General features: G+C 42.8%; 2 protein-coding genes across 2 annotated transcripts in view; one reads left to right on the forward strand and one right to left on the reverse strand.

Moving 5' to 3' along the window:
• Positions 1 to 2,338: 2,338 nt before the first annotated feature.
• On the reverse strand, positions 2,339 to 15,480 carry eif4eb (eukaryotic translation initiation factor 4eb). Its single transcript, XM_080784724.1, has 7 exons — positions 15,453 to 15,480; positions 13,047 to 13,175; positions 9,430 to 9,525; positions 8,748 to 8,811; positions 7,729 to 7,842; positions 6,609 to 6,748; positions 2,339 to 4,900 (listed from the first exon to the last, which is right to left on the reverse strand). The coding sequence occupies exons 2-7, from the start codon at positions 13,085 to 13,087 to the stop codon at positions 4,786 to 4,788; spliced, it is 570 nt and encodes a 189-aa protein (XP_080640850.1). The 5' UTR covers positions 13,088 to 13,175; positions 15,453 to 15,480; the 3' UTR covers positions 2,339 to 4,785.
• Positions 15,481 to 17,520: 2,040 nt separating this feature from the next.
• Positions 17,521 to 24,462, forward strand: part of metap1 (methionyl aminopeptidase 1) — a 30,983-nt gene continuing 24,041 nt past the window's right edge. The window contains exons 1-4 of the mRNA XM_080784714.1: positions 17,521 to 17,738; positions 20,032 to 20,083; positions 21,633 to 21,736; positions 23,147 to 23,207. Coding sequence (XP_080640840.1) covers positions 17,547 to 17,738; positions 20,032 to 20,083; positions 21,633 to 21,736; positions 23,147 to 23,207 — 409 coding nt within the window. The 5' untranslated portion in view covers positions 17,521 to 17,546. The remainder of the gene's footprint in view (positions 17,739 to 20,031; positions 20,084 to 21,632; positions 21,737 to 23,146; positions 23,208 to 24,462) is intronic.

Genomic DNA, 24,462 nt, shown 5'->3' on the forward strand with positions numbered 1-24,462 from the left:
TGTTAGTAATGGTCGCAGGGCCGGTTCTAGGCATAGGCGAACTAGGCGGTCGCCTAGGGCCTCAACCACTGAGGGGGCCTCGTCACAGGGAGAAGATTTTTTTTTTCCATGTATCCCTTACATGGGCTACTGGCCACATGTGGCCCCCACCTAGCTTCTTAATTTTGATCTCAAAGTGCACCAGATTGAAGCATTTTCATGGCAAATTTACAATTTTTATCCGGCGTGGCAAAGCAGGAGGGGGGGGGGGCCTCTGTATAATATGTTGCCTAGGGCCTCAAAAGGCCTAGAACCGGCACTGAATGGTCGGACTATTAAAAGGGAGGTCGAACCAATGTCTCAACAAACACATATAAATGTGTTCCAATTTCCCGTTCTGAAACTTTGCCCAAATGCATATCGTTGTATCAACGTTATGATTCATATGAACACAAACCTCTGGTGCTCTTTGTGGGCATAATACGCATCGATCAGTGTCAAAACCTTGCTCTGTGTGGGCATATGCATATTGATCAGTGTCAAAACCTTGCTCTGTTGGTGGGTTATTCTTCTGTTCCTTCACAATAACCCATTTGGGCCCGACGTCAAAATAATAATAATAATAAAAGAAAGTCTTCTAAATCCTGACAGTTTTCTGAAATACCTGTGTTTCTATATCAGTGGTGCTCAATATTTCATGTCAAATGATCTGTAATTGGCCGCCGACCCCCCCATCTGAAAATATGTTGTTCCAGGAACCCCCCCCCCCCCCCCCCCCCCCCCCCCCCAGAAGCAAAGGTTTGAGTTAAAAACGTTCGCTCTGAAAGAATATATATTCAAAGATTTGCGTCACATTTTCACGATTTTTTTCAAAAATAGCAGATCTACAAGCTCGTTGTGCGGCACTCGGTATATGAGCTTGTAGATCTGCTGGGGGTTTTCCCGTTCTGAATGGGTTAATTACACCTTCCCTTTGTTCTGCCGTTATACAATACTGTTCCTTTGAACCTTTTTGTTATTTTGTTTTATTAATGAATTCCAGAAAGTCACTACTATAGAGTTCCAAGACTTTCTACCAGCCCAGGTTTTCATGTCGAGGATTTTTACCTCTCCGGAATCAGGTCGCGGTGTCTGGTTAACCCAGCTGAGACTTCCAGACTTCCCTTTCTCGAACAACGTTACTTAGTACTGTAACTATAATCCCACTATAAACTAATCTTTATCCAGAGAAATCCTCATGAAGGTGTTAAATTCTACCACTTGTCACTATCACTGGGACATGCAGGGACACACGGCTCAGCTCAGCATCCGTTGAGTGTCACCACACTTTTATTATGTGTAGTGTTGCCCTGGTAGTGTTTCCTGTTCTGCCTAGTTGTGTTTGCCTGTCTTATGATTACTAGTTTTCTCCACCTGTGTCCTGTTTAGTCTCCCAGCCAATCCCAGAGTTGATTGTTTGTTCTGTTCACCTGTGTCTTGTGATCCCTGTGTCTACTTAAACCCTGCAGTCCCTTGTGTTCCCTGTTTGATTATAGATGTTGTTACAGTGTTCAGTCCCAGTTAGGTTCTCGTAGTGTTCTTTGTTATTCTCCTGCGTTCAGATTCAGATACCTTTATTTGCCATTTGTGTATACACACATAGGCATTTGTTTTGAGTGCATTCAATCCTTTTTTTTCACAAATAGACAGACATAAGACAACACAAGTTCTCTTGTGTTCCTGTGTTTTGGAGAATAAATAACCTATATTTGACGTGCTCTGCTCCTGCGCCGTTTCTGCAATTGGGGTCCTACATCTCCTGAGTCGCACCGTGACAGTGAGAGGTGAATATTAAATCAGTTCTAACCAAGTGTACGTAGCCCCCAGCCAGCCAGCCAGCCATCGGGCTCAGCCCTGTTGGCACGGTGGGTTGTGCGTTGGTCTGGCAGAGTGGGAGTCCCGGGTTCTTTCTGCAACCTCACTCAACCAACTGCAGCCTCACTCCCAATCTTCCGCCGTAAAAACCCACCTCTTCAGACTCCATCATGGCCCATAGCATTTTATACAGACTTGTATCATGTTACGTAGACAGCGCTAGAATTTCATTTATATGTAGTTATAGCACTTTACAGTATATATGAATAGTATAGTATGTATAGTTTATATGTATAGTTTCATTATATACATATTCCACTGTTACGTTCTTAGCTTGTAACACATGTTTCATGATGACTACTTTTCATGTATGTTATGTATTGCCATGCGTTTTGTTCACTCTGGATTAAGAGCGTCTGATAAATGCCTAAATTGTACAAGTTACAGGTGGAAAGAAAATATGTATTCCAAACAATATAAAAAAAAAGACTTAAAACTCACAAACTGCAAAAACCAAATATCTGTTTAATCACATCAACACTCACATTAATCATTGCATAATGAAATCATCATAAAAGGTTTGATTACTGTATGTGCACTGGTCTTATACGGCCATAAGCAATACAACAATACAAGGTCTATAACTACTATAATATATATATGTAGGCAAATTGATATAATAAATTAAAAAAGGCTTTAACATTAAGGGAGTTACAGCGATACACACACAAAGGTGCTGTAAGAGAATTAAGGCAAAACAGAAATAAAAGGTATTTTTTTTATGCATTATTTTCATTCCGTAAAGAATTCCCTGCCATTAAATAAATCAACAAACATTTCTTTAGACACGGCATGCAGCTTCTTCTCATTTTGATATTGATTATTATTGTTCATTGTCACTGCGTGATTTATGCTTGGCTGGGTGCAGCTGTCGCGCTCTTGGGAAAAATACCCGATCTACAAAAGATCACAAAACAGTGTTGTTTTCGTCGACTAATACTACGGCGATGAAATGTTCGTCGACTACCTTTTTTTCACAGACAAAATTAAACGACATATAAACTAAAGCCATGATGACTAAAACTATGACTAAATATACTGTCGGTATTTTTTTTGTCAACAAATAAAAACTAGACTAAAATGTTAGGAAGGGACTCTAGTGGACAAGAGATCCAGTATAAGTCATTTTGCACTTCATGGTTGCATGCTGAAAATAGCAGATCTACAAGCTTGTAGATCGGCTGCTTTCAGCAAGTGTAAAATCAGTCATTAGGACGGCACCAAGGCCCGCCAAAACACAGTTTAGTCGACCAAATCAACTGTAGATTTAGTCGACTAAAATCTCATGACATTTAGTCGACTAAAACTACACTGACACTAAAACATTCCAGGTGACTAAAAATATGACTAAAACTAAATTACAGTTCCATTCCAAAGACTATATACGACTAGACTAAAATAAGACATTTGCTGCCAAAAACAACACTGGACAGAATCGGCCCTAGTTTTGAGTGAGCTTTGGGTTTTTTTGCAAAACGGCCGCACGACAACGACCGCACGACAACGACCGCACGACAACGACCGCACGACGACGGCCACACGACAACGGCCGCACGACGACGACCGCACGCGACTAAGTGTAAATCCAGCGTTTAGTGTTTTGTGAAGATTACATGATTTGTTTTTATTTTTTATATTTTTTACATTTTTATGTTTTAATTTTTTTCATTCTCCCCGGGGGGTTCAGGCCCAGGGTTTTGGTTCATGTTCATATATTTGGTATAGAATATGTTTATATATATATATATGTATATATATATTTGGTATAGAGTATGTGATGGTTGAAATGCAGTGGTGCAAAAAAGTACTCAAATTGTACTTCTTCCATTCTGACCTGAGATCAGATTCTTTTCTGATAAAGCTGTTGTTTCTATGTCAGTCGTTCTTCGATTTTGACTGTATTTGGTATATAATATTAAGGTGATGGTTGACATGGTTTTAACCCTCCAGACTGTATTTGGTATATAATATTAAGGTGGTGGTTGACATGGTTGACTGCACACCGTAAAGCGTGCAGTCTTTGCAGCAGTGTAGTAAACATTATGAAGCACCGTCTATCTCTGGTCCATTACGTTAGCTCTCCTTCGACAGACACGTCGGGCCATTTGCAGCCAGATCCTTCTTTTCTTTTTAAACCCATTCTGACCTGAGATCAGATTCTAAAAATGTCTTCTACATCCTGAGACAGTTTTCCATTCTGACCTGAGATCAGATTCTAAAAATGTCTTCTATGTCTTTGATTTTTCAAAAAATAGCAGACCTACAAGCTCGTAGTGCGCCACTCGGTGGCGCGCTATGAGCTTGTAGATCTGCTATTTTTCAATAGCTAAAGCATGAATAGTGCTAACACCAAAATGGACCTGAGAACAAAACGTCTTCCAAATCATTCTGACAATAAACCCTCATGTTTCTATATATCAGTGATGCTCAATATTTCATATCCAGGACCTCAGAAAATATATGTAATATTGACCCCCCCATCTGAAAATATGTTGTTCCAGGAGGGACCACGCAACCACCAGAAGCAACGATCTGAGTTTTTAAAAAAAACGTTCGCTCTGAAAGAATATATTTTCAAATGGGGGTATTTTCACGGGTTTTTTCAAGTGCTACGAGCTACGACGAGCTTGTAGATCTGCTATTTCTTTTCAATAGCTAAGAAAGTAGAGCAGAACGCTTAAAACATTATAACATTAATTATAATTCTCGGCCCCGAAATGGGTTTAAAAAAGAAGATCTTGGTTTGCAACAAAAAGGGGTTGAGCCCCTCAGTGTCCCGTGAAGGAGAACTCCCCCAGCGGTACGGAGCAGAGCTGTAGGCACTAGTAGGCACATGGCGGTGTGGGGGGGGGGGGAGGGGGGGGGGGGGAGGGGGGGGGGGGGGTGCTCCGGTCACACCACGAACTTGTTCTTGGTGGTGGAGCCGCTCTTGGTGGCGGTGTCGGCGTGGCACTGGTACCCGATGGTCAGCTTCATGGGGATGCCCAGACGCTCCTTATACACTCTCCTGTATATAGACACACACACACACACACACACACACACACACACACACACACACACAACAACATGGCTCACGTTAGAAAACCATTAGCCGACCGTAGCTAAGCATTTACCCGAGCAATGTAGGATTTGACTGAGGGACTGCCGTTGGATTTTCGTTTTTTCATGTCATGTGAAAGCAGGGAATAGAAACAGCGAGTTGAGAAAACAGGCTTGAAAAGGTTCACTTCTGTGGTCTCTAACATTACACCTAGCAACTGTCACGGTCTGTGACATGTTATGTTTCTTGTGTACCCTGTTTTCCTTGTTTCTTAGTTGCAGTTTTGCCTTACACTGTGAACCTTTATTTTGTAGTCCTGTTTTGTGCCTTCCTGTCTGCCCCTGTAGTTCTGTCCCTGCTTTGTCTCACTAGTCCTGTGGTTGCCAGTGTTTCCACACTATCCCTATCGCCTATCCCATTGATTGTCAGTGGTGTCCACCTGTGTCTAGTTATCCCATGTCTATGTCCTTGTGTTTTCAGTTCTTTGTTGGTTCGTACATTGTGTCAGTGTTATTTAGCTCCTCGTATATTCCTAGTCCTAGTGTTATTTCTTGCTCCTAGTTATCCCTAGTTAGATGTCGTGTGGTTGTGGTTGTGTGTGGATGTAGTAGATCAGCTAGTTGAACTATTTTAAAATATTTTTCAAGATAGTAAAATGTGGCAAAATAGTTTAGGGATAAAGGTTATAAGGCACGCCCAAGATATACAGTCAGTACTGTACTGTATCAGTTATGTCCGTGGACCATCGTTTTAGAAACGGTATTCCATAGCAAGTGTTACGAAAGCACTATAATCTTAGCCCATATCCCATTAGAACACAACGGTGGTCCCCAGGTTGATTCTTAGTCAAGGTGGTGGTCCCCAGGTTGATTCTTAGTCAAGGTGGTGGTCCCCAGGTTGATTCTTAGTCAAGGTGGTGGTCCCTGGGTCGCAATCAGTTGAAAAACCCCTGTGTTAAAGTAAAAAATAACCCAGAGGAAGACACTTATAGGCATGTAGCCTTCAGTAGGCCATTATGCACCTTGCATTACAATAATAAGGTTGCAAGTGAGAACAAAAGTCAATTACAAGAGAACCCATTGGTTTGGCAACTAAAATGGGACGGTGATAGGTGGGCAGTGGGCAGTATATAGTTTCCAGCAATGTCTGGACATCTAGACAATGTCTGGACATCTAGACAATGTCTGGACATCTAGACAATGTCTGGACATCTAGACAATGTCTGGACATCTAGACAATGTCTGGACATCTAGACAATGTCTGGACAATGTCTGGACATCTAGACAATGTCTGGACATCTAGACAATGTCTGGACACCTGGGCACTTTGGCTATTTTGTCCAAAGTGTTATTATATTTGAAAATGAATGTGCATGGTACCTTAGCCTCTGTCTGTTCTAAGCAATCCAGCCCCTGCCCATAAATACAAGAACCATTGTGTAGTGCACACTAGCTTCTTAAAGAGACAGGCTGCATTTTCACGGATTTGGCCATCATATCGCTACACTATACACATACTTCCCCTTAAATATATTTTTTTGCGAATCTGCGCTGATCTCATAAAAGACCGCTATGAAATCCTCAGGACGGAAATCGGACGGAGAACTTTAAGCCCTGTTGGTTGTAGGAGTGGTTGCACCGCTCCAAAACGGACGGACGGACGGACACCTCACCCTATGTGTGTGATGGCCTCTCGGTTCTCGATGTCGGACGTCCACACGGCGATCTTGTCCCCCTTGGTGCGGACGTTGACCACGGCCCCGCACACCTGGTCGCTGTGGTCGTCGAAGGCCTCGCCCACCAGGCACAGCAGCTGTGGGCGGGCCACACGGTATACATTAGGCATGTGAATCTCGTCTCATCTCACGATTCGATACGCATCTCGATGCACTGCCAGCGATACGATACATTAGAGATACATGGAATCCCCTGGCGATACGATGCGATACGATTCTCCCTCTTCCCGATGCGATGCGATGCAATAACCATTTAGTTCAAATCAATGCGATACGATGCGATTCACCCCTCTACCGATACGATGCGATGGCGATTCATCACAATAGAAAGGATTTATATTAAAGCTCTATTAATTTCCCAAAACATGTAAAAACTAAAAATGCATTACATTTAAATTCAAAGCAATTTATTGTTTTACTGTAGGTTAGTATTATAGCTCTGCATCTCAAACAACCCAACTTATAGAATTCTGTAAGTAAACAAAGGGTCTGCTCTCTGCTGGTTATTGTGGAATTGTTAGATTACTAATAATCATAGGCTATAGTATAATTATTATATCTCAAAGATCAATTTGAGGTTTTGAGTATAGAGGGTTCAAGAGATTAAAATGTAATAGCCTATCGTTTATCAATTAATGTTACCAACATATAAATAGAAAAGAAACAAATAAACAAAACAAAAATTACAGGTCACACTCGTAGTGCTGTCAAACAAGTAGTTTAATCTGCAACACAGTTTTATAATATAATTGCCTATGTATAGTGGGGGTCCCTACTTGATCTCTCACTCTCAGCTAAGTGTCGTCCTTGGCTTGACCTGAAAAACAGATTCTACAAGCTCATAGCGCGCCACTCGGTGGCGCGCTATGAGCTTGTAGATCTGCTATTCTTTGAAAAAATCGAAGAGCGACTGACATAGAAGACATTTTTAGAATCTGATCTCAGGTCAGAATGGGTTAAAACCCCTTTTGTTGTTAGCATTATGCTATGCTTTAGCTATTGAAAAATAGCAGATCTACTGGAGGAAACTGGAGGATTTGGGGGTGTGCGTCGGTACCGTTTCCAGCCAGAAGCGGTCCAGGTCCATCTTCCTCTGCTGCTTGTTGAGGGTGATCAGCCACCGACCGCCTCTCTTGTTCCTCTCGTCCTCCCACATGGGCTCAATGCCGTCCTACAGGGACATGGGACAGTTACACGCTGTCCTACAGGGACAAGGGACAGTTACACGCTGTCCTACAGGGACACGGGACAGTTACATGCTGTCCTACAGGGACCAGGGACAGTTACACGCTGTCCTACAGGGACAAGGGACAGTTACACGCTGTCCTACAGGGACACGGGACAGTTACATGCTGTCCTACAGGGACAAGGGACAGTTACACGCTGTCCTACAGGCACAAGGGACAGTTACATGCTGTCCTACAGGCACAAGGGACAGTTACATGCTGTCCTACAGGGACAAGGGACAGTTACACGCTGTCCTACAGGGACAAAGGGACATGTTCTGTTACTCTCTAGGCCAGAGGGGTTCTCAACGTTTTTGTCTGGGGACCCCCTGGGGAAATGCTTTGGCCATGTCTTCGGTCTCGTAACAACAAAATAGCAACAACACACTTATCTACAAGGGCAAAAAGCAGGACAACCAAGGTCCATTACATTAAAAACAGATTTAAAGAGACATGGTATCATTTAGTGCCTTAATGGCATTAGGAATGAAGGATTTTTTTTTTTTTTTAAGTTAGCTTTAGGTACTTTGTACCGTCTACCAGAGGGAAGTCGTTCTAACTCCCTGCAGAGTGGATGACAGGACGTCATTTATTTGCTATCTTGACAGTTTTTTTTTCTCCTAAGTACTTCCTTGTGGATACAACTTAATTGTTTCTGTCTCTTCCCAATGATCTATGAGGCTAAGGTTCACTGTTCGCTGCAGCTTTCTTCTTCCTTTTATATTAACCCATTTAGGGTTAGGGTTAGGGTTAGGGTTAGTCTCTGTCTCTTCCCAGTGATCTATGAGGCTAGGTTCACTGTTCGCTGCAGCTTTCTGCTTCCTTTTATATTAACCCATTTAGGCCTTACCTTAAAGAGGGAATAGTCACATCCTGTGATGAGGAGGCTGGACAGCTGGATGTGGTTGTAGAGACTGCAAATACAAAGCACAGTAATGACTACAAATACAAATCACAGTAATGACTAAATCACAGTAATGACTAGCTCTGGTCCATAGCCTTCTACTGCTTCCATTCTGCCCTGCAGTAAGGCTATGGGACTTTCAGTTTTAAATCTCAACTCGAAATCTGTGTGTGTGTTCAACAACACAGCCTATGGGCTATAGTTCCAAACATTGGAACTATCCCATTGAGACAAAGCAGGGTGCCTATGGGCTATAGTTCCACACATTGGAACTATCCCATTGAGACAAAGCAGGGTGCCTATGGGCTATAGTTCCACACATTGGAACTATCCCATTGAGACAAAGCGGGTGCCTATGGGCTATAGTTCCAAACATTGCTCCTATGGCTGGAACTATCCCATTGAGACAAAGCGGGGTGCTATGGGCTATAGTTCCAAACATTGCTCCTATGGCTGGAACTATCCCATTGAGATAGAATGAGCACTTCCACATTCCATTGTTACAATGGGAGTCAACGGCATAGTGTCGCCACTCTCTTAATATATTACTCTTGTAAGGAATTCCAATATGGCTGCATGTGCGTAGACTAGGCTATTATCCACAATGGGAGGTGGGTGAGACTCTTACGCCCAGAAGTCTTCCACTGTGTCGAACTTGGAGATGACCCTCAGGTTGTCCTGCCACGTTTTGCTCTTGTCATTCTTGAAGAACCACAGGGACCACCTGTGGACAGAAATAACACTCATTAAGATCCTTTATATATTGTCATTATGACAAATCATTCTGAGCTTGTACTGTAGATCAGCGCTTGTGGAAAGCTCGGGCTGTACCGAATTCAGGAAGAGAAACTGTATTTATTTTAAAAAAAAAGGTTATTGACATTTGAGATTAAGGAATTCTCCAGTATAGCTGCTTTGGGAAATGTAAGCTGCTCATTAGCATTTCTGGCAAGAACGGCATGTAGTTTGTGTGTGTGTGTGTGTGTGTGTGTGTGTGTGTGTGTGTGTGTGCACGCACAACTCCAGGGAAAAGAGTAGTACAAATGTATGTCTTCAAAACGGATAGAAAAGTAATAATAGAGACTATTTTTCATAACACTGTAGAAACTGAAATCCTCTTTGACCCCATTTAGACCTGAGGAGAATTTTACAAAATGTCTTCTAAATCCTCACAGTTTTCTGAAAAAAAAAACATGTTTTTATGTCAGTGGTGCTCAAACATTTTCATGTCAAAGATATCTGTATTAAACTGCCTCCCCCTGGCCAGCCGGGGCGCCTGATGGAGGGGAAAGGAACTGGTCTCTATACTGCCTCCCCCTGGCCAGCCGGGGCGCCTGATGGAGGGGAAAGGAACTGGTTGGAATAATAATAATAATACATTTTATTTATAAGGCGCCTTTCAGGGCACTCAAGGTCGCCGTACAGGTTAAAAACAGTACAAGTTAAAAGCAGAACAGTTAAAAGGAATAACGTGTTCCTTCCACACGCTATACGTCCAACCAGGGAAACTCCCCCCTGTCAGGTGTAAAGGAGCAACTTGGACACTCGGGCATGAAGGAAGCATGAGTTCAAGTCCGTTGCTCTCCCCTTGTCCCCCATATATGGGGACTAGGTTGGTCTCCCCTTGTCCCCCATATATGGGGACTAGGTTGCTCTCCCCTTGTCCCCCATATATGGGGACTAGGTCGGTCTCCCCTTGTCCTCCATATATGGGGACTAGGTTGCTCTCCCCTTGTCCCCCATATATGGGGACTAGGTCGGTCTCCCCTTGTCCCCCATATATGGGGACTAGGTTGGTCTCCCCTTGTCCCCCATATATGGGGACTAGGTCGGTCTCCCCTTGTCCCCCATATATGGGGACTAGGTTGGTCTCCCCTTGTCCTCCATATATGGGGACTAGGTTGCTCTCCCCATGTCCCCCATATATGGGGACTAGGTTGGTGGAGGGTGTGTAGAGCCCAGGATCACATTAGATGATTGGCACAGGGGTGAAAAAATGGGTTACAAAATCGTGGGATAAAAAAATATATTAAAAAAATATATATATATGTATTTTCCCACCGAACCCCATCTGAAAATATGTAGTTCCAGTGACCCCCCCCGGAAGCAAAGATTTGAGTTAAAAATGTTCGCTCGGAAAGAATATAATTATATTCAAAGATTTTGTGCCACATTTTCATGATTTTTCAAAAATAGCAGGCCTACAACTGTACACCGAGTGCCGCGCTACGAGCTTGTAGATCTGGTATTTTTCAATAGCTAAAGTATAACATAATGCTTTAAAACACCAAAAGGGGTTCCCGCCCAGAATGGGTTGACATCATCATAACTGCAGTAAACTTTGACATCATAACTGGAGTAAGAGTAAACTTTGGCCGCATTTCAGAGTCATACGGTTTGGCCAATGAGACATTAGCCCTACAAGGAATTCAGAGCAAGGGTTCACCAACGTCTTTCAGCTGAGACCCAACAGATGGTTGTGTTCGTGCCCCAAACGAACGGCCACGGGCCCAAACAGAACCAAACTTATACTGAATACATCTTGGACTAAATTCATTTCGCTCCTATGCCGCCAAAATGTGGAACGCCCTTACCAACAGTCATTAAAGGACCACTTCACCACTTTTCAACCTATCTTCATATAGTAGGTCCTCACAAATAATCATGAAAAAATGGCACAAACATTTTCCTACTCTGTCTGTGTCTCATAGGAGGGCTGTGGGCAGTTCAGAAACCGTCTTATCAGAGTTATATCGGTTATATTAGAGTGGTGATTGAGACTCAGTTTGAGGGACATAGACAATATGATGTTAAATATTAAAAACAGTTTTAAAATGCATGTTATTTCTGCTTTAACACTGCAGAGCTCAATTAAGGACCTGATGTTGGATAGGAATTTGTAGAGGGCATGCGATCCAGGAATCCCGAGTTGGTGTTGGCTAGACCTCACTCTCGCAGCAACTAACTAACTAAGCATTATGTTATACTTTAGCTATTAAAAAATAGCAGATCTACAAGCTTGTAGCGCGGCACCGAGTGCCGCGCTACAAGCTTGTAGATCTGCTATTTTTTTTTAAAGAAAAGGTGAAAATGTGGCGCAAATCTTTGAATATATATAATCTTTGAATATATATTCTTTCAGAGCGTTTCAGAACGTTTTGAACTCAAACCTTTGCTTTGGGTGGGGTCTCTGGAACAACATATTTTCAGATGGGGGTCGGCGGCCAATCACATAACATTTCTGGGGGTCCTTGACAGGAAACTGACATGGGTTTTTTTCAGAAAACTGTCATGTTTTAGAATCGAGCTCAGGTCTAAATGTGTGTGTTTTTTTTTTTATGTTTTTTTTATTTTGTAACCCATTTTTCACCCCTGTGTCAATCATCTAATGTGATCCTGGACTCTACACACCCTCCACCAACCTAGTCCCCATATATGGGGGACATGGGGAGACCAACCTAGTCCCCATATATGGGGGACAAGGGGAGACCAACCTAGTCCCCATATATGGGGGACAAGGGGAGAGCAACCTAGTCCCCATATATGGGGGACAAGGGGAGACCAACCTAGTCCCCATATATGGGGGACAAGGGGAGAGCAACCTAGTCCCCATATATGGGGGACAAGGGGAGAGCAACCTAGTCCCCATATATGGGGGACAAGGGGAGACCAACCTAGTCCCCATATATGGGGGACAAGGGGAGAGCAACCTAGTCCCCATATATGGGGGACAAGGGGAGACCAACCTAGTCCCCATATATGGGGGACAAGGGGAGAGCAACCTAGTCCCCATATATGGGGGACAAGGGGAGAGCAACCTAGTCCCCATATATGGGGGACAAGGGGAGAGCAACCTAGTCCCCATATATGGGGGACAAGGGGAGAGCAACCTAGTCCCCATATATGGGGGACAAGGGGAGAGCAACCTAGTCCCCATATATGGGGGACAAGGGGAGACCAACCTAGTCCCCATATATGGGGGACAAGGGGAGAGCAACGGACTTGAACTCATGCTTCCTTCATGCCTGAGTGTCCAAGTTGCTCCTTTACACCTGACAGGGGGGAGTTTCCCTGGTTGGACGTAGCGCGTGGAAGGAACACGTTATTCCAACCAGTTCTTTTCCCCTCCATCAGGCGCCCCGGCTGGCCAGGGGGAGGCAGTTTAGAGACCAGGATTAGGGGACACGGGGGAGAACATGCAAACTCCTAAATGTGTGTTTAATGAATGGAGGTGGTGTGTCTCACTTGTTCTGCAGAGGGTGTTTGATGTAATCTTCTGGGTTCATTACTTCTTGTCCGATCTCCTCCTGACCTTCTTCTTCTTCTGCTCCTCCTTCGTGGGGGGAGGGGGGGGGAGGGGGTAGGGGTGCTTTCCTGAACACAAACAAGGCCACGGCTTCAGACTTGGGACAGAACATTGATTTTTGATTGATTTAAATATTTATTAACAGCATTGCAGAATGGGTACATATTTCGCACGAAAGCACAACTCTATACAAAGACTGTTACTGTGTGGAGTAGACGACACACTGATAAAGCATTACACTGGTTTACAACGGGGGCCACCATGTTCAATTCATCAGAACATTTTGAGACCTACAGTACAATTTAAAAAAGGCTAAAACAGGAAAAAATACCATATGGAATGCCTGACGACTTAAATGCTATTATAATGTGTAAGATTGTCTGAATGTTATTTTGTTCTGTCTTGTTCTGTTTGTTTTTCTTTGTCTTTATGTTTTGTCTAAATGTTGATTGTTTTGTAGGCCCTGTACATGTTCTAAGTTGTTAATATGTAATAAGGATTATAGGCATAAATAAATAAGCTATAAGATTCTGCCTAAATATTCCTTTTCGATCGCGTTATGAAAGAAAACAATGTTTCTGTAATAAATGTCCAACTGAATAGATCGAAATAAACCATTCATTCGTTCAACTGTACTGCCCGCCGAGAACAGCTGATTTACAAGCCCACTTGGCGTTGCGGTTGCGACCGTTCTGAGCTTACAGATCTGCTATTGTCGTCCGTTCTCTGTGCATGAGACTCCCTCACAGAACAGAGTTATTATTATTATTTATTAACTATCTTGTCTGATTAAATTATTATATAAAGTTGGAGATGAAAGTTAATAACCACCTGCGTCCTCTTCTTTTTTTTCAGTGAAGCAAATTAACTGCGCTTGTTTTCTTAATTGTGCTATATAAATGAAGCTTGATTGATATTTTATACTTTACTTATTTTTATACTTATATTTTTCTAGGTGTTTTCACATTTAGTCTGATGCATTTTTCGGGAATTCATATTTAATTAATCTGAGTGATTTTGATACATATACACACAAAACGATAACGAACTAAAAAAAACTGTAGTACAATAAATAAATTAAAATAAATTGTATAGTTCAAAAAAAGTAGATACATAATTATAGAACATTGATATGATGTCTTGTTTTGTGTTTTGTTTTGTTGTTTTTGTTCTTTGTTGTCTTGTTCCTGTTAACTGTATTGTCCTGTCTGTCTTTGTTTTTGTTTTATGTTATGTTTGTTTGTTTTTGTTTTGTTTTCTTGTTTTTTCCCCTTCTGTTTGTTTTGTTGTATTATTTTACCTGTGAAAGCCATTTATCTGTTAGAAGGGTAGCACTATAAGCTTAGGCTTCAGCCTACACCTTTTTGGTCAATGTTTCTTTTGCAAAAAAAAAATGATTTGTTATTATTATTTGTTATAATGACCAAAATAAATAAACTCTACTCTACATCCACCACGCAACAACATACTACTAATAATAATAATAATAATACACACTTTAACTCTCTTATCTGATATTGGCATTTAATTTAGTTGGAGACCAACTCGTGTAAGGTTGCTCAATGCTGGCTGTTCCTGACATGAGGTACCGGTATAGGCTATAGGCAGAACAAGCATATATAATTAACAATAATTCAAGTCTTAAAAGGACATGTAGAGCAGCTGTTTAGCCAACATGACCAACAACCTGCTCAGTGTGTTCAGTAACGTGTTTTAATTGTTACTGGACAAGTTGTTGTAACGTTTATAAATATTCAACAGCTGTTAGTAACACTGCTATAACGTCAACTTAGTCCTTGCGTCACTTTTCCAAAAGGAAGAAGCCTCGGGTTCCTTTTCACTAGTCCGAACTCACGTCCCGTCTGGACCCGGAGCCCCGCCTCCTGTATCCGGTTATTAATTCCACGCACACTTTACATGCAGGAAAAACAAGCTGTTTCCGCTTCTGCTCTAGACCGGATCCCAAAACTTTAATTGGCAAAAGCAAATTGAGCAACAGCCCCAGAATGTGCAGACACAAGTCTTTAGAACTAGTGTGTCCACAGCCGTTAGCATTAACTAGCACGAAGCTAACGTGGCTTTAGTTTCCAACAAGCTTTTCCTCTATTTGGACAGACGGGGGGTCGAGGGCTGGTGGAGGAAGGAAAAAAAAAAAAAAAAACAGAAAACTTCATACTAGTTCTTCTAATAATATTCATTAATACTTTTTTAATTAATAAAGGTTGTGTTAATAAACGTGTTTAGTTTTTTATACAGTAACTTTGATGTATGTGTGATGACGCAGAGGTTTAAAAAACGTTAACATTTTGATGGTTTTGGTGTGTTCTGTAAGTGAAAGTTCTCACCGGTCCGGCGGTCGCCATCTTTCACAGCCTGACGTGCGTGTAGTGTGAGCGTCGCGCGACGGTGTCGCGGGCGTCGTAAAATGGCAGATCTACAAGTCCACGCGGCGACGCGTCCGCCACGACGCGTGGGCTTGTACATCTGCCATTTTACGACGCCGCGACACCGTCCTACGGCGGAACGGAACGTGGCTCCGGCCGTTACTCCCCCAAGTATGTGAACGTCGGCGTTGATTGGACGAAACTGTACCCACCTGACGGTTTGATTGAGCATGCGCAGGTGTCTTATGGTAGTTTTTTTGCCATTTAGGCACATGGAAGTGCCTCTTAGGTTGTTTACCTCTCTCTCTCTAGGCCAGAACAGCTCCTGGATACAGCTCGGGAGCAGGTGATTGTTTGTGTGCCTCATACATTGTTATTACAGTATTTAGATCTACATCTTTACATAGATTGCATTACATTCACCCATTCACACACACATTCACATAGATTGTGCATTACATTCACCCATTCACACACACATTCACATAGATTGTGCATTACATTCACCCATTCACACACACACATTCATAGATTGTGCATTACATTCACCCATTCACACACACACATTCATAGATTGTGCATTACATTCACCCATTCACCCACCGATGACAGAGGAAACCATGCAAGGAACCAACCTGCACATCAGGAGGGTAGGACCACTACCAGTTGAGCTGTAGTAAGTCTCATGGTCGGGGGGGTAGGACCAAGTCTCATGGGATTTGTTTATAAACATTTTGGTATTTGTTTATAAACATTTGTGATTTGTTTATAAACATTTGTGATTTGTTTATAAACATTTTGGGATTTGTTTATAAACATTTGGGATTTGTTTACAAACATTTGGGATTTGTTTATAAACATTTGGGATTTGTAAGTCTCATGGGGGGGGTAGGACCACTACCAGCAGGGCCGGTTCTAGGCATAGGCGAACTAGGCGGTCGCCTAGGGCCTCAACCACTGAGGGGGCCTCGTCACAGGGAGAAGATTTTTTTTTTTCATGTATCCCTTACATGGGCTACTGGCCACATGTGGCCCCCACCTAGCTTCTTAATTTTGATCTCAAAGTGCACCAGATTGAAGCATTTTCATGGCAAATTTACAATTTTTATCCGGCGTGGCAAAGCAGGAGGGGGGGGGGGCGGGGCTCTGTATAATATGTTGCCTAGGGCCTCAAAAGGCCTAGAACCGGTACGGAGCAATTAGGGGTTCAGAGTCTTTGCTCAAGGATACTTAAACATTAACTCTGGGAGAGCCCGGGTTCGAACTGGCAACCTGGTGGACGGTTCCCATCCAGCCACTCTACCTCTGAGCCACCATAAAAAGTGGTGTTGGCTTATAGCAGATTTATAGCATGTGATGTAGACAGCACTATAGAAATGCATTGTAATCATAATTAACACTTTATAGGTAGGCCTATAGTCTGTATGTATAGTTTATTATAAACTTTACTTATATGTATAGTTTCATTATATAGAGATTCCACTGTTACGTTTTAGTTTACGCATGTTTCTTGATAAGCTTCTTTTTATGTGATGTATTGCCATGTTTTTTTGTTCTTGCTTTAATGTAAATAGCTCTGGATTAAGAGCGTCTGATAAATGCCTATTATTGTAATTAGCTATAAGAGCATCTGAATGCCTAAATCGTAAATCGCTCTGGATTAAGAGCATCTGAATGCCTAAATTGTAAATCGCTCTGGATTAAGAGCATCTGAATGCCTAAATTGTAAATCGCTCTGGATTAAGAGCATCTGAATGCCTAAATAATAAATCGCTCTGGATTAAGAGCGTCTATAGCTGCTAAATGCCTAAATTTGCAAATCGCTCTGGATTAAGATTTAAGAGCGTCTGCTGCTACTCACTGTAAATGCCCAAATTGTAAATAGTACTATAATAAGTGCCTTACAGCACACCGCACGGGTGAAATAAAACTACCCCATGCCACCAGCCCCAGTCCCACCAGCCTGTCCCCGGCTCCGTAGCGCCTCGCCTCGCCTCGCCTCGCCCCTCCCTCCCTCCCTCCTCCTCGACACGGCAGGCTGAGGCAGGAGGCAGCATGGCGAACAGCAGCAGCGAAACCGATCAACAGCAGCAGCAGCAGCAAGAAGCAGAGGAACAAGAAGAAGGAGACGACCAGCAACAACAACAGCAGAGAGAATGCGAGACGGACGGCTGCGGCAAGGAGGCCAAGCTGCAGTGTCCCACCTGCATCAAGCTACACATCCCGGGATCCTACTTCTGCTCGCAGGTCGGTGGTGGTGGTGGTGGTGGTGGTGGTGGTACTGGTGGTGTTGGTGGTTCGGGTTCTCTACTGGGCTTTTGTTTTGAAATTTTAGATGATTTGTTTTGTTTGATTTTTTTTTGTTGTCTTTGTGAAAGGTTGTCATACAAACAAACGCATCATAATGACCACCAATAAGGCCCCATGGCAGCCAGAAGCACTGCTTCATACAGCACACACACACACACACACACACACACACACACACACACACACACCCATCCAGACCATCCGCCAGACGAACGTTTGTTACGGTCGGTATAGCTGTTCTATTCGCGTTGAAAAAGGCACGTCCGGTCTAGAACAGGATACGGAAACGTGTGTGTGTTTTGTTGTGTGTGTGTGTGTGTGTGTACGTGGGGGAGAGCGCCGGATGCGGTGGGCGGGGCTCCAGGCCGGACATGGAGGAAGCGAGCAGTGAACGGGGAAAAGGGGAAAGCACGTTTTCCACAGGTTCTGACTGGAGGAAACCATAACGAGATAAAAAAAGAGCAGATCTACAAAGCTATAACAAGAGCATTAACGTTGTTGGCGTGTATGTAGATCTGTTATTTGTCTGTCTGAGGGGAGGGGCGGGGCGGGGGGGGGGGCATATAATTTAGGTTAATAACAGCACCCCAGAACTCCACTTAACCTCAGCCCCCCGGGTGGGTGGGGTCGTCACGCCGACATCGGTTACCCCGACGAATTCGGTAGCTCCTGGGGGTCACAGTTTTATGATGAATTGAACATTAAGGTGGAGGACCCTCTTGTAAACAAGGGCTTTATGTTGTCGTCCACTCACAGTTAACCGTTGTTTTTTGTATTGAGTTCAGTTGTGCTTGAAATGAACTGTAATTCGGCAAACTGTTAATATAAATACTTGAATCAATCAAAACGCTAATGTTGTAACTAGGTGACAGCAGAGCGGAGTCACAGGATATGACGGGTCACCAGGGTCCGTGTAGCAGTCAGTCAGTCAGTCTGCTTTAGTCACAGGATATGACGGGTCACCAGGGTCCGTGTAGCAGTCAGTCAGTCAGTCTGCTTTAGTCACAGGATATGACGGGTCACCAGGGTCCGTGTAGCAGTCAGTCAGTCAGCTTGCTTTAGTCACAGGATAGTACGGGTCACCAGGGTCCGTGTAGCAGTCAGTCAGTCAGTCAGTCTGCTTTAGTCACAGGATACGACGGGTCACCAGGGTCCGTGTAGCAGTCAGTCAGTCAGTCTGGTCACCAGGGTCTGTGTAACAACCATAGCGGGGTCAGTCAGTCATTCTGCTTTAGTCACAGGATAGGGCGGGTCACCAGGGTCCGTGTAGCAGCCATGGAGGGGTCAGTCAGTCAGTCAGTCATTCTGCTTTAGGCTGTGATTTCTGTTCCCTTTCTGTCTTTGGGAGGCAGATGGAGTGCTCTATAGGGCAGCCAGACCAGACACACGAGGGTGTGAATAATTTGTTTGGATTGGATCCCAATACGCTGTAATGGTAAACGAAAGTGTAAAAGTTTCATGTGTGAGTCAGTGTGACAGCCAACATGCTCTCTCTCGCTCTCTCTCTCCACGGCCATGCCCCAGGGCTCCTGTTTCCCACTGGCTGGGAGGGACAGATATTTATACACCCCGTGTGTGTGTGTGTGTGTGTGTGTGTGTGTGTGTGTGTGTGTGTGTGTGTGTGTGTGTGTGTGTGTGTGTGTGACTGTGTGTATGGGGACATAGATTCTTATGTATGGCTGTCATGAGTCACGATTACAAATTTAAGATCTTAATTTGTCACACAAATAATTGGAATTAACTGTGTGTGTGTGACTGTGTGTATGGGGACGTAGATTCTCATGTAGGGCTGTCATGAATCACTATTATACATTTTATGTTCATAATTTGTCACACAAATTGGAATTAACTGTGTGTGTGTGTGTGTGTGTGTGTTGCATTGAACATTTCAACATTACAATTTGCATTTCTGTTTACCATTTAGGCGTCGTAATCACACATTGCACACATAGGGCAGAGCTATTATAATTGACATGCCTTAAATATACAAATACCTCACTGACATCTTTCTAAAATTGTGTACAATGTTGGCCTTAATTGAAGGCGGATGACACAGAAACATAGCTTTTTCAGAAAGCTGTCAGGATGTAGAAGAACATTTTTAGAATCTGATCTCAGGTCAGAACGGGTTAAACACTAAGACACTATTATCATTGCCATGTTTCTCTTCTCGTACCATCTCTCTTGTGCTCATGTTGCATTTTCTCTCGTCTGTCTTGTGTTCCTACAGGAATGTTTCAAAGGGAGTTGGGGAACTCATAAGCAGCTGCACAAAAAAGCAAGTACGTATTTCCCATGTGCAAAACGGTCACTATATTATGTGACCGGGGACAGTGGTTTGATATACAAGGGGGCATTTTTCAGTTCTTTACATATTATGAAACTGCACACTGTAACCTTTTATATTATGAGGTATTGCTCATTGAAATTGGGGGGGAAATGAAGAAGATATGACCATTTGAAAACCTGTTGAACCAGAAATCCCAAATTAGAGAATTCCCCCTTCAAAGATTCCTTTATTAATTTAGCACCTCTGAGCCCAGGAATGGGTGTGACAATATTGTTTATTGTTTATAAGGATCCCCATTAGCTTTTGCCTTGACAGAAGCTAGTCTTCCTGGGGTCCGACACAGACAAACATTTAACATTTAACAAAAGGCAATACTTACAATTGTTTACAAACACTAACTCAAAATAAAACATAGTAAAATAAAATATAAAATAAGAAATAAAAAACATAGGAGAAATAAAAAACAAAGAAAAACATCAAACAACAAAAAAATCACTTTCAACACATTATACATTAGAATTATTATTTTCCCAGGGTTACTGCAGTATGGTTTACATATAAGGTGTTCTTTTAACTTGATTTTAAAGATGAATTTTGTATTTATATTGGTTATAAACTTTGGTAGTGCATTCCAACCTATTACTGCTCTGTAGATAATAGAAGATTTAAGAATATTTTGTTCTTGGTTTAGGTGCCACCAAAACACCCGAACTGGCTTGTCTAGTCATAAATATGGTTATGTCCGTCTCTTACATGTGCTACCTGTTCCAATAAATACTGTGTTTTTTTGTCCATTAGCTGTCAACTGCACAGAATGACACTTAGTAAAACCAAGTATGCTATCATTTTATTCCATGAAGTTACTTGTAGTGCTTTTAACCCATTCTGAACGGGAACCCATTTTGGTGTTAGCATCATGTTATGCTTTAGCTATTGAAAAATAGCAGATCTACAAGCTCATAGCGCGCCACCGAGTGGCGCGCTATGAGCTTGTAGGTCTGCTATTTTTGAAAATTCGAAGAACGACTGACATTTTTAGAATCTGATCTCAGGTCAGAATGGATTAATCAGACCAGTGTGTGTGTGTCCAGTGGAAACCTCCTATGAATCTGATCTCAGGTCAGAATGGGTTAATGTAGCTAAATTGCTAAATGTACTGTAAAGCAGTATAACTATCTGTAGGCAGCTGGACAAAATGACTCGCTGTGAATGACTGGGGTATGTATTGTAGCGCAGCGCCCGCGTACACTCAATCATGACACCTGGTACTTACTGTCGCCCAAAAAGTCGCCCAAAAAAGGAGAAAAAATACGTTTTTTTTATAGTATAGTCATGTGTCGATTACTTGAGATGCAGTCATGTTCTTCTTTTCTCTTTTGCGTTATTAATGTGCGTGCGTGCGTGTGCCTGTGTGTGTGTGTGTGTGCGTGTGCCTGTGTGTTTGTGTGTGTGTGTGTGCCTGTGTGTGTGTGTGTGTGTGTGTGTGTGTGTGTGTGTGTGTGTGTGTGTGTGTGTGTGTGCGTGCGTGCCTGTGTGTGTAGAGGAGGTCTCTAGTGAATGTCAGAACTGCGTGGTGAAGGACACCAACACAGACCCATGGCCAGGATACCACTTCACGGGGAAACTACGGCCTCACTATCCCCTGGTGAGTCTTTTAAACTACGGCCTCACTATCCCCTGGTGAGTCTTTTAAACTACGGCCTCACTATCCCCTGGTGAGTCTTTTAAACTACGGCCTCACTATCCCCTGGTGAGTCTTTTAAACTACGGCCTCACTATCCCCTGGTGAGTCTTTTAAACTACGGCCTCACTATCCCCTGGTGAGTCTTTTCCCTTTAAACTACGGCCTCACTATCCCCTGGTGAGTCTTTTAAACTACGGCCTCACTATCCCCTGGTGAGTCTTTTCCCTTTAAACTACGGCCTCACTATCCCCTGGTGAGTCTTTAAACTACGGCCTCACTATCCCCTGGTGAGTCTTTAAACTACGGCCTCACTATCCCCTGGTGAGTCTTTTAAACTACGGCCTCACTATCCCCTGGTGAGTCTGTACCTTCGACAGGCAGCCTCTGTAGTTTAACAAACTCCCACTGTACCTTCGTCAGGCAGCCTCTGTAGTTTAACAAACTCCCACTGTACCTTCGACAGGCAGCCTCTGTAGTTTAACAAACTCCCACTGTACCTTCGACAGGCAGCCTCTGTAGTTTAACAAACTCCCACTGTACCTTCGACAGGCAGCCTCTGTAGTTTAATAAACTCCCACTGTACCTTCGACAGGCAGCCTCTGTAGTTTAACAAACTCCCACTGTACCTTCGACAGGCAGCCTCTGTAGTTTAATAAACTCCCACTGTACCTTCGTCAGGCAGCCTCTGTAGACATTTTTAAAGCACAGCTCAAGACCCACTTCTACAACATTGCTTTTAATTGATTTTTTTTTTGTTTGTTATTCATGTCCTCACTGTATTGCATTATGATATGATATGATATATTACTTTATTGTCAGTTCACACTGAAATTTGTCTTGCGACACAGCAGCCAAGTATGCAGAAACACATATACAAAGAACAAGACAATTTACATACATAAAGACATGAGCAATATCCACCGCTTAGATTATCCTGTGGCTACTACATCTCCTGATTAAGCCTCAAGGTCGACTGGTAGACAAAGGACCTCTTTAGTCTGACCTTATTGTATATGCTGGTAACACCATATCTCCTTCCTGAAGGCAGCAACCTATATTCTCCATACAACACATGCTTAGTATTAGAGGTGATATTCCTTGCTAACCTTAGGATGCTGTTATCATATGTGGATGTATAAAGTTTCTGAAGTTGTTGTCCAACAATCTTTTAACAAATGTTCAGTTGTTGCTTGTTTGCTTGTTTTTTAATGTTTATGCCTTGCTTTTCTTTTATTTTCTCCGTTGCTCTGTAAAGCAGTTTGAGCTGCATTTCATGTCATGAAAGGTGCTATACAAATATAGTTTTATTATTATTATTAGTCTATGTGGGGGTCCTGGACCCCTGATCTGAACCCTGTCGTTGTTCTGCAGACCACCATGAGGCTAGTACCTGGAGACATCCAGAGACCCGACTACGCTGACCACCCACTAGGTAAGCTCTGTGTGTGTGTGTGTGTGTGTGTGTGTGTGTGTGTGTGTGTGTGTGTGTGTGTGTGTGTGTGTGTGTGTTGGAAAGAGTCGAGGGATTTGCATGTCTTAATGACTGTTGGTAGGGCGTTCCGCATTTTGGTGGCCTAGGAGCGAAATTAATTTAGTCCCTTGTTTGTGCCAAATCTGGGTTGCACATGTCACCTTGGTTCAAGTGGCAGATGCTTTTTTTAAACATTTTTTACTATGTTATTTATTATATATATTGTTATATACTGTATGTCATGTGATCTACTGGTAGAGGAAAAAAATCTACCTTTTGGGCACCCCTGATCTAAGCCAGAGGCGGAGAATGGGTTAAATATCGTTTTGCTCTTATAATTGGTCTCCTCGAAATAAGATAAAAACTAAAGCATGACAGTTTTCTGAAATACAATGTTTTCTATATCAGTGGGTGCTCAATATTTCATGTCAAGGACCCCCAAAAGTGATCTGTAATCGCCCATCTGAAAATATGTTGTTCCAGGGACCCCCCCCCCCCCAGAAACAAAGATTTGAGTTAAAAACGTTGACTTTGTAACAATATTCAAAAGATTTGAGGCACATTTTCACGACTTTTCTAAAAATAGCAGATCTACAAAGCTCGTAGCGCGGCACTCGATGCCGCGCTACGAGCTTGTAGATCTGCTATTTTTTCAATGGCTAAAGTGCTAGTTAAAACACCAAAAGGGGTTTAACTTCCATTAGGTAAACATTGGATTACTGGCGCTGGAAAGCCACATGAATCCGAGGCAATTTATTTCACGAGGCCTATAGTTCACACTGGCACTTAAATAAGGATGTGGCGTTGATGGGAGCCCACAGAATACTGGATGGAGTATTTTTAGGGGAACGCAGCGGGCCTGACGGGTCTATTTCTGGACCGTGTGAGAGGATTGCTCTGGGGCGGGCCAGGATATCAATACAGTCTACTGGGGGCTGGTTTTGGGACATACACGGTTCTTCTCACCATGTTTCAACGTCTGATAGCCTTTACTGGGGGCTGGTTTTGGGACATACAAGGTTTCTCCGTCTGTCATCAAAGTGGTTATACTTGATCTCCTGCTATTTAATCAACTTCCAGTTAGGCTCATTTCAACAGCTCAGGCATCTTATGGATTTATTTATTTTTTCTCCTTTGATTGTCAGTGCTATATATAATATATATATAATAATATTAATGTGGAATAACATTTGATAACCTTGGGGGGAGTGACTTT

The sequence above is a fragment of the Protomyctophum bolini genome, assembly GCF_963924005.1.
Source record: "Protomyctophum bolini genome assembly, chromosome: 15".
NCBI lineage: Eukaryota > Metazoa > Chordata > Actinopteri > Myctophiformes > Myctophidae > Protomyctophum > Protomyctophum bolini.

What these genes read in the sequence shown, in the direction of transcription:
- eif4eb (XM_080784724.1), bottom strand. Translation starts at nt 13,087, where the DNA reads ATGAACCCAGAAGATTACATCAAACACCCTCTGCAGAACAA. An exon ending in AAACACCCTCTGCAGAACAA is followed by an intron (nt 9,526 to 13,046) that starts GTGAGACACACC and finishes TTCTGTCCACAG; the next exon opens with GTGGTCCCTGTGGTTCTTCA. An exon ending in ACAGTGGAAGACTTCTGGGC is followed by an intron (nt 8,812 to 9,429) that starts GTAAGAGTCTCA and finishes TTGTATTTGCAG; the next exon opens with TCTCTACAACCACATCCAGC.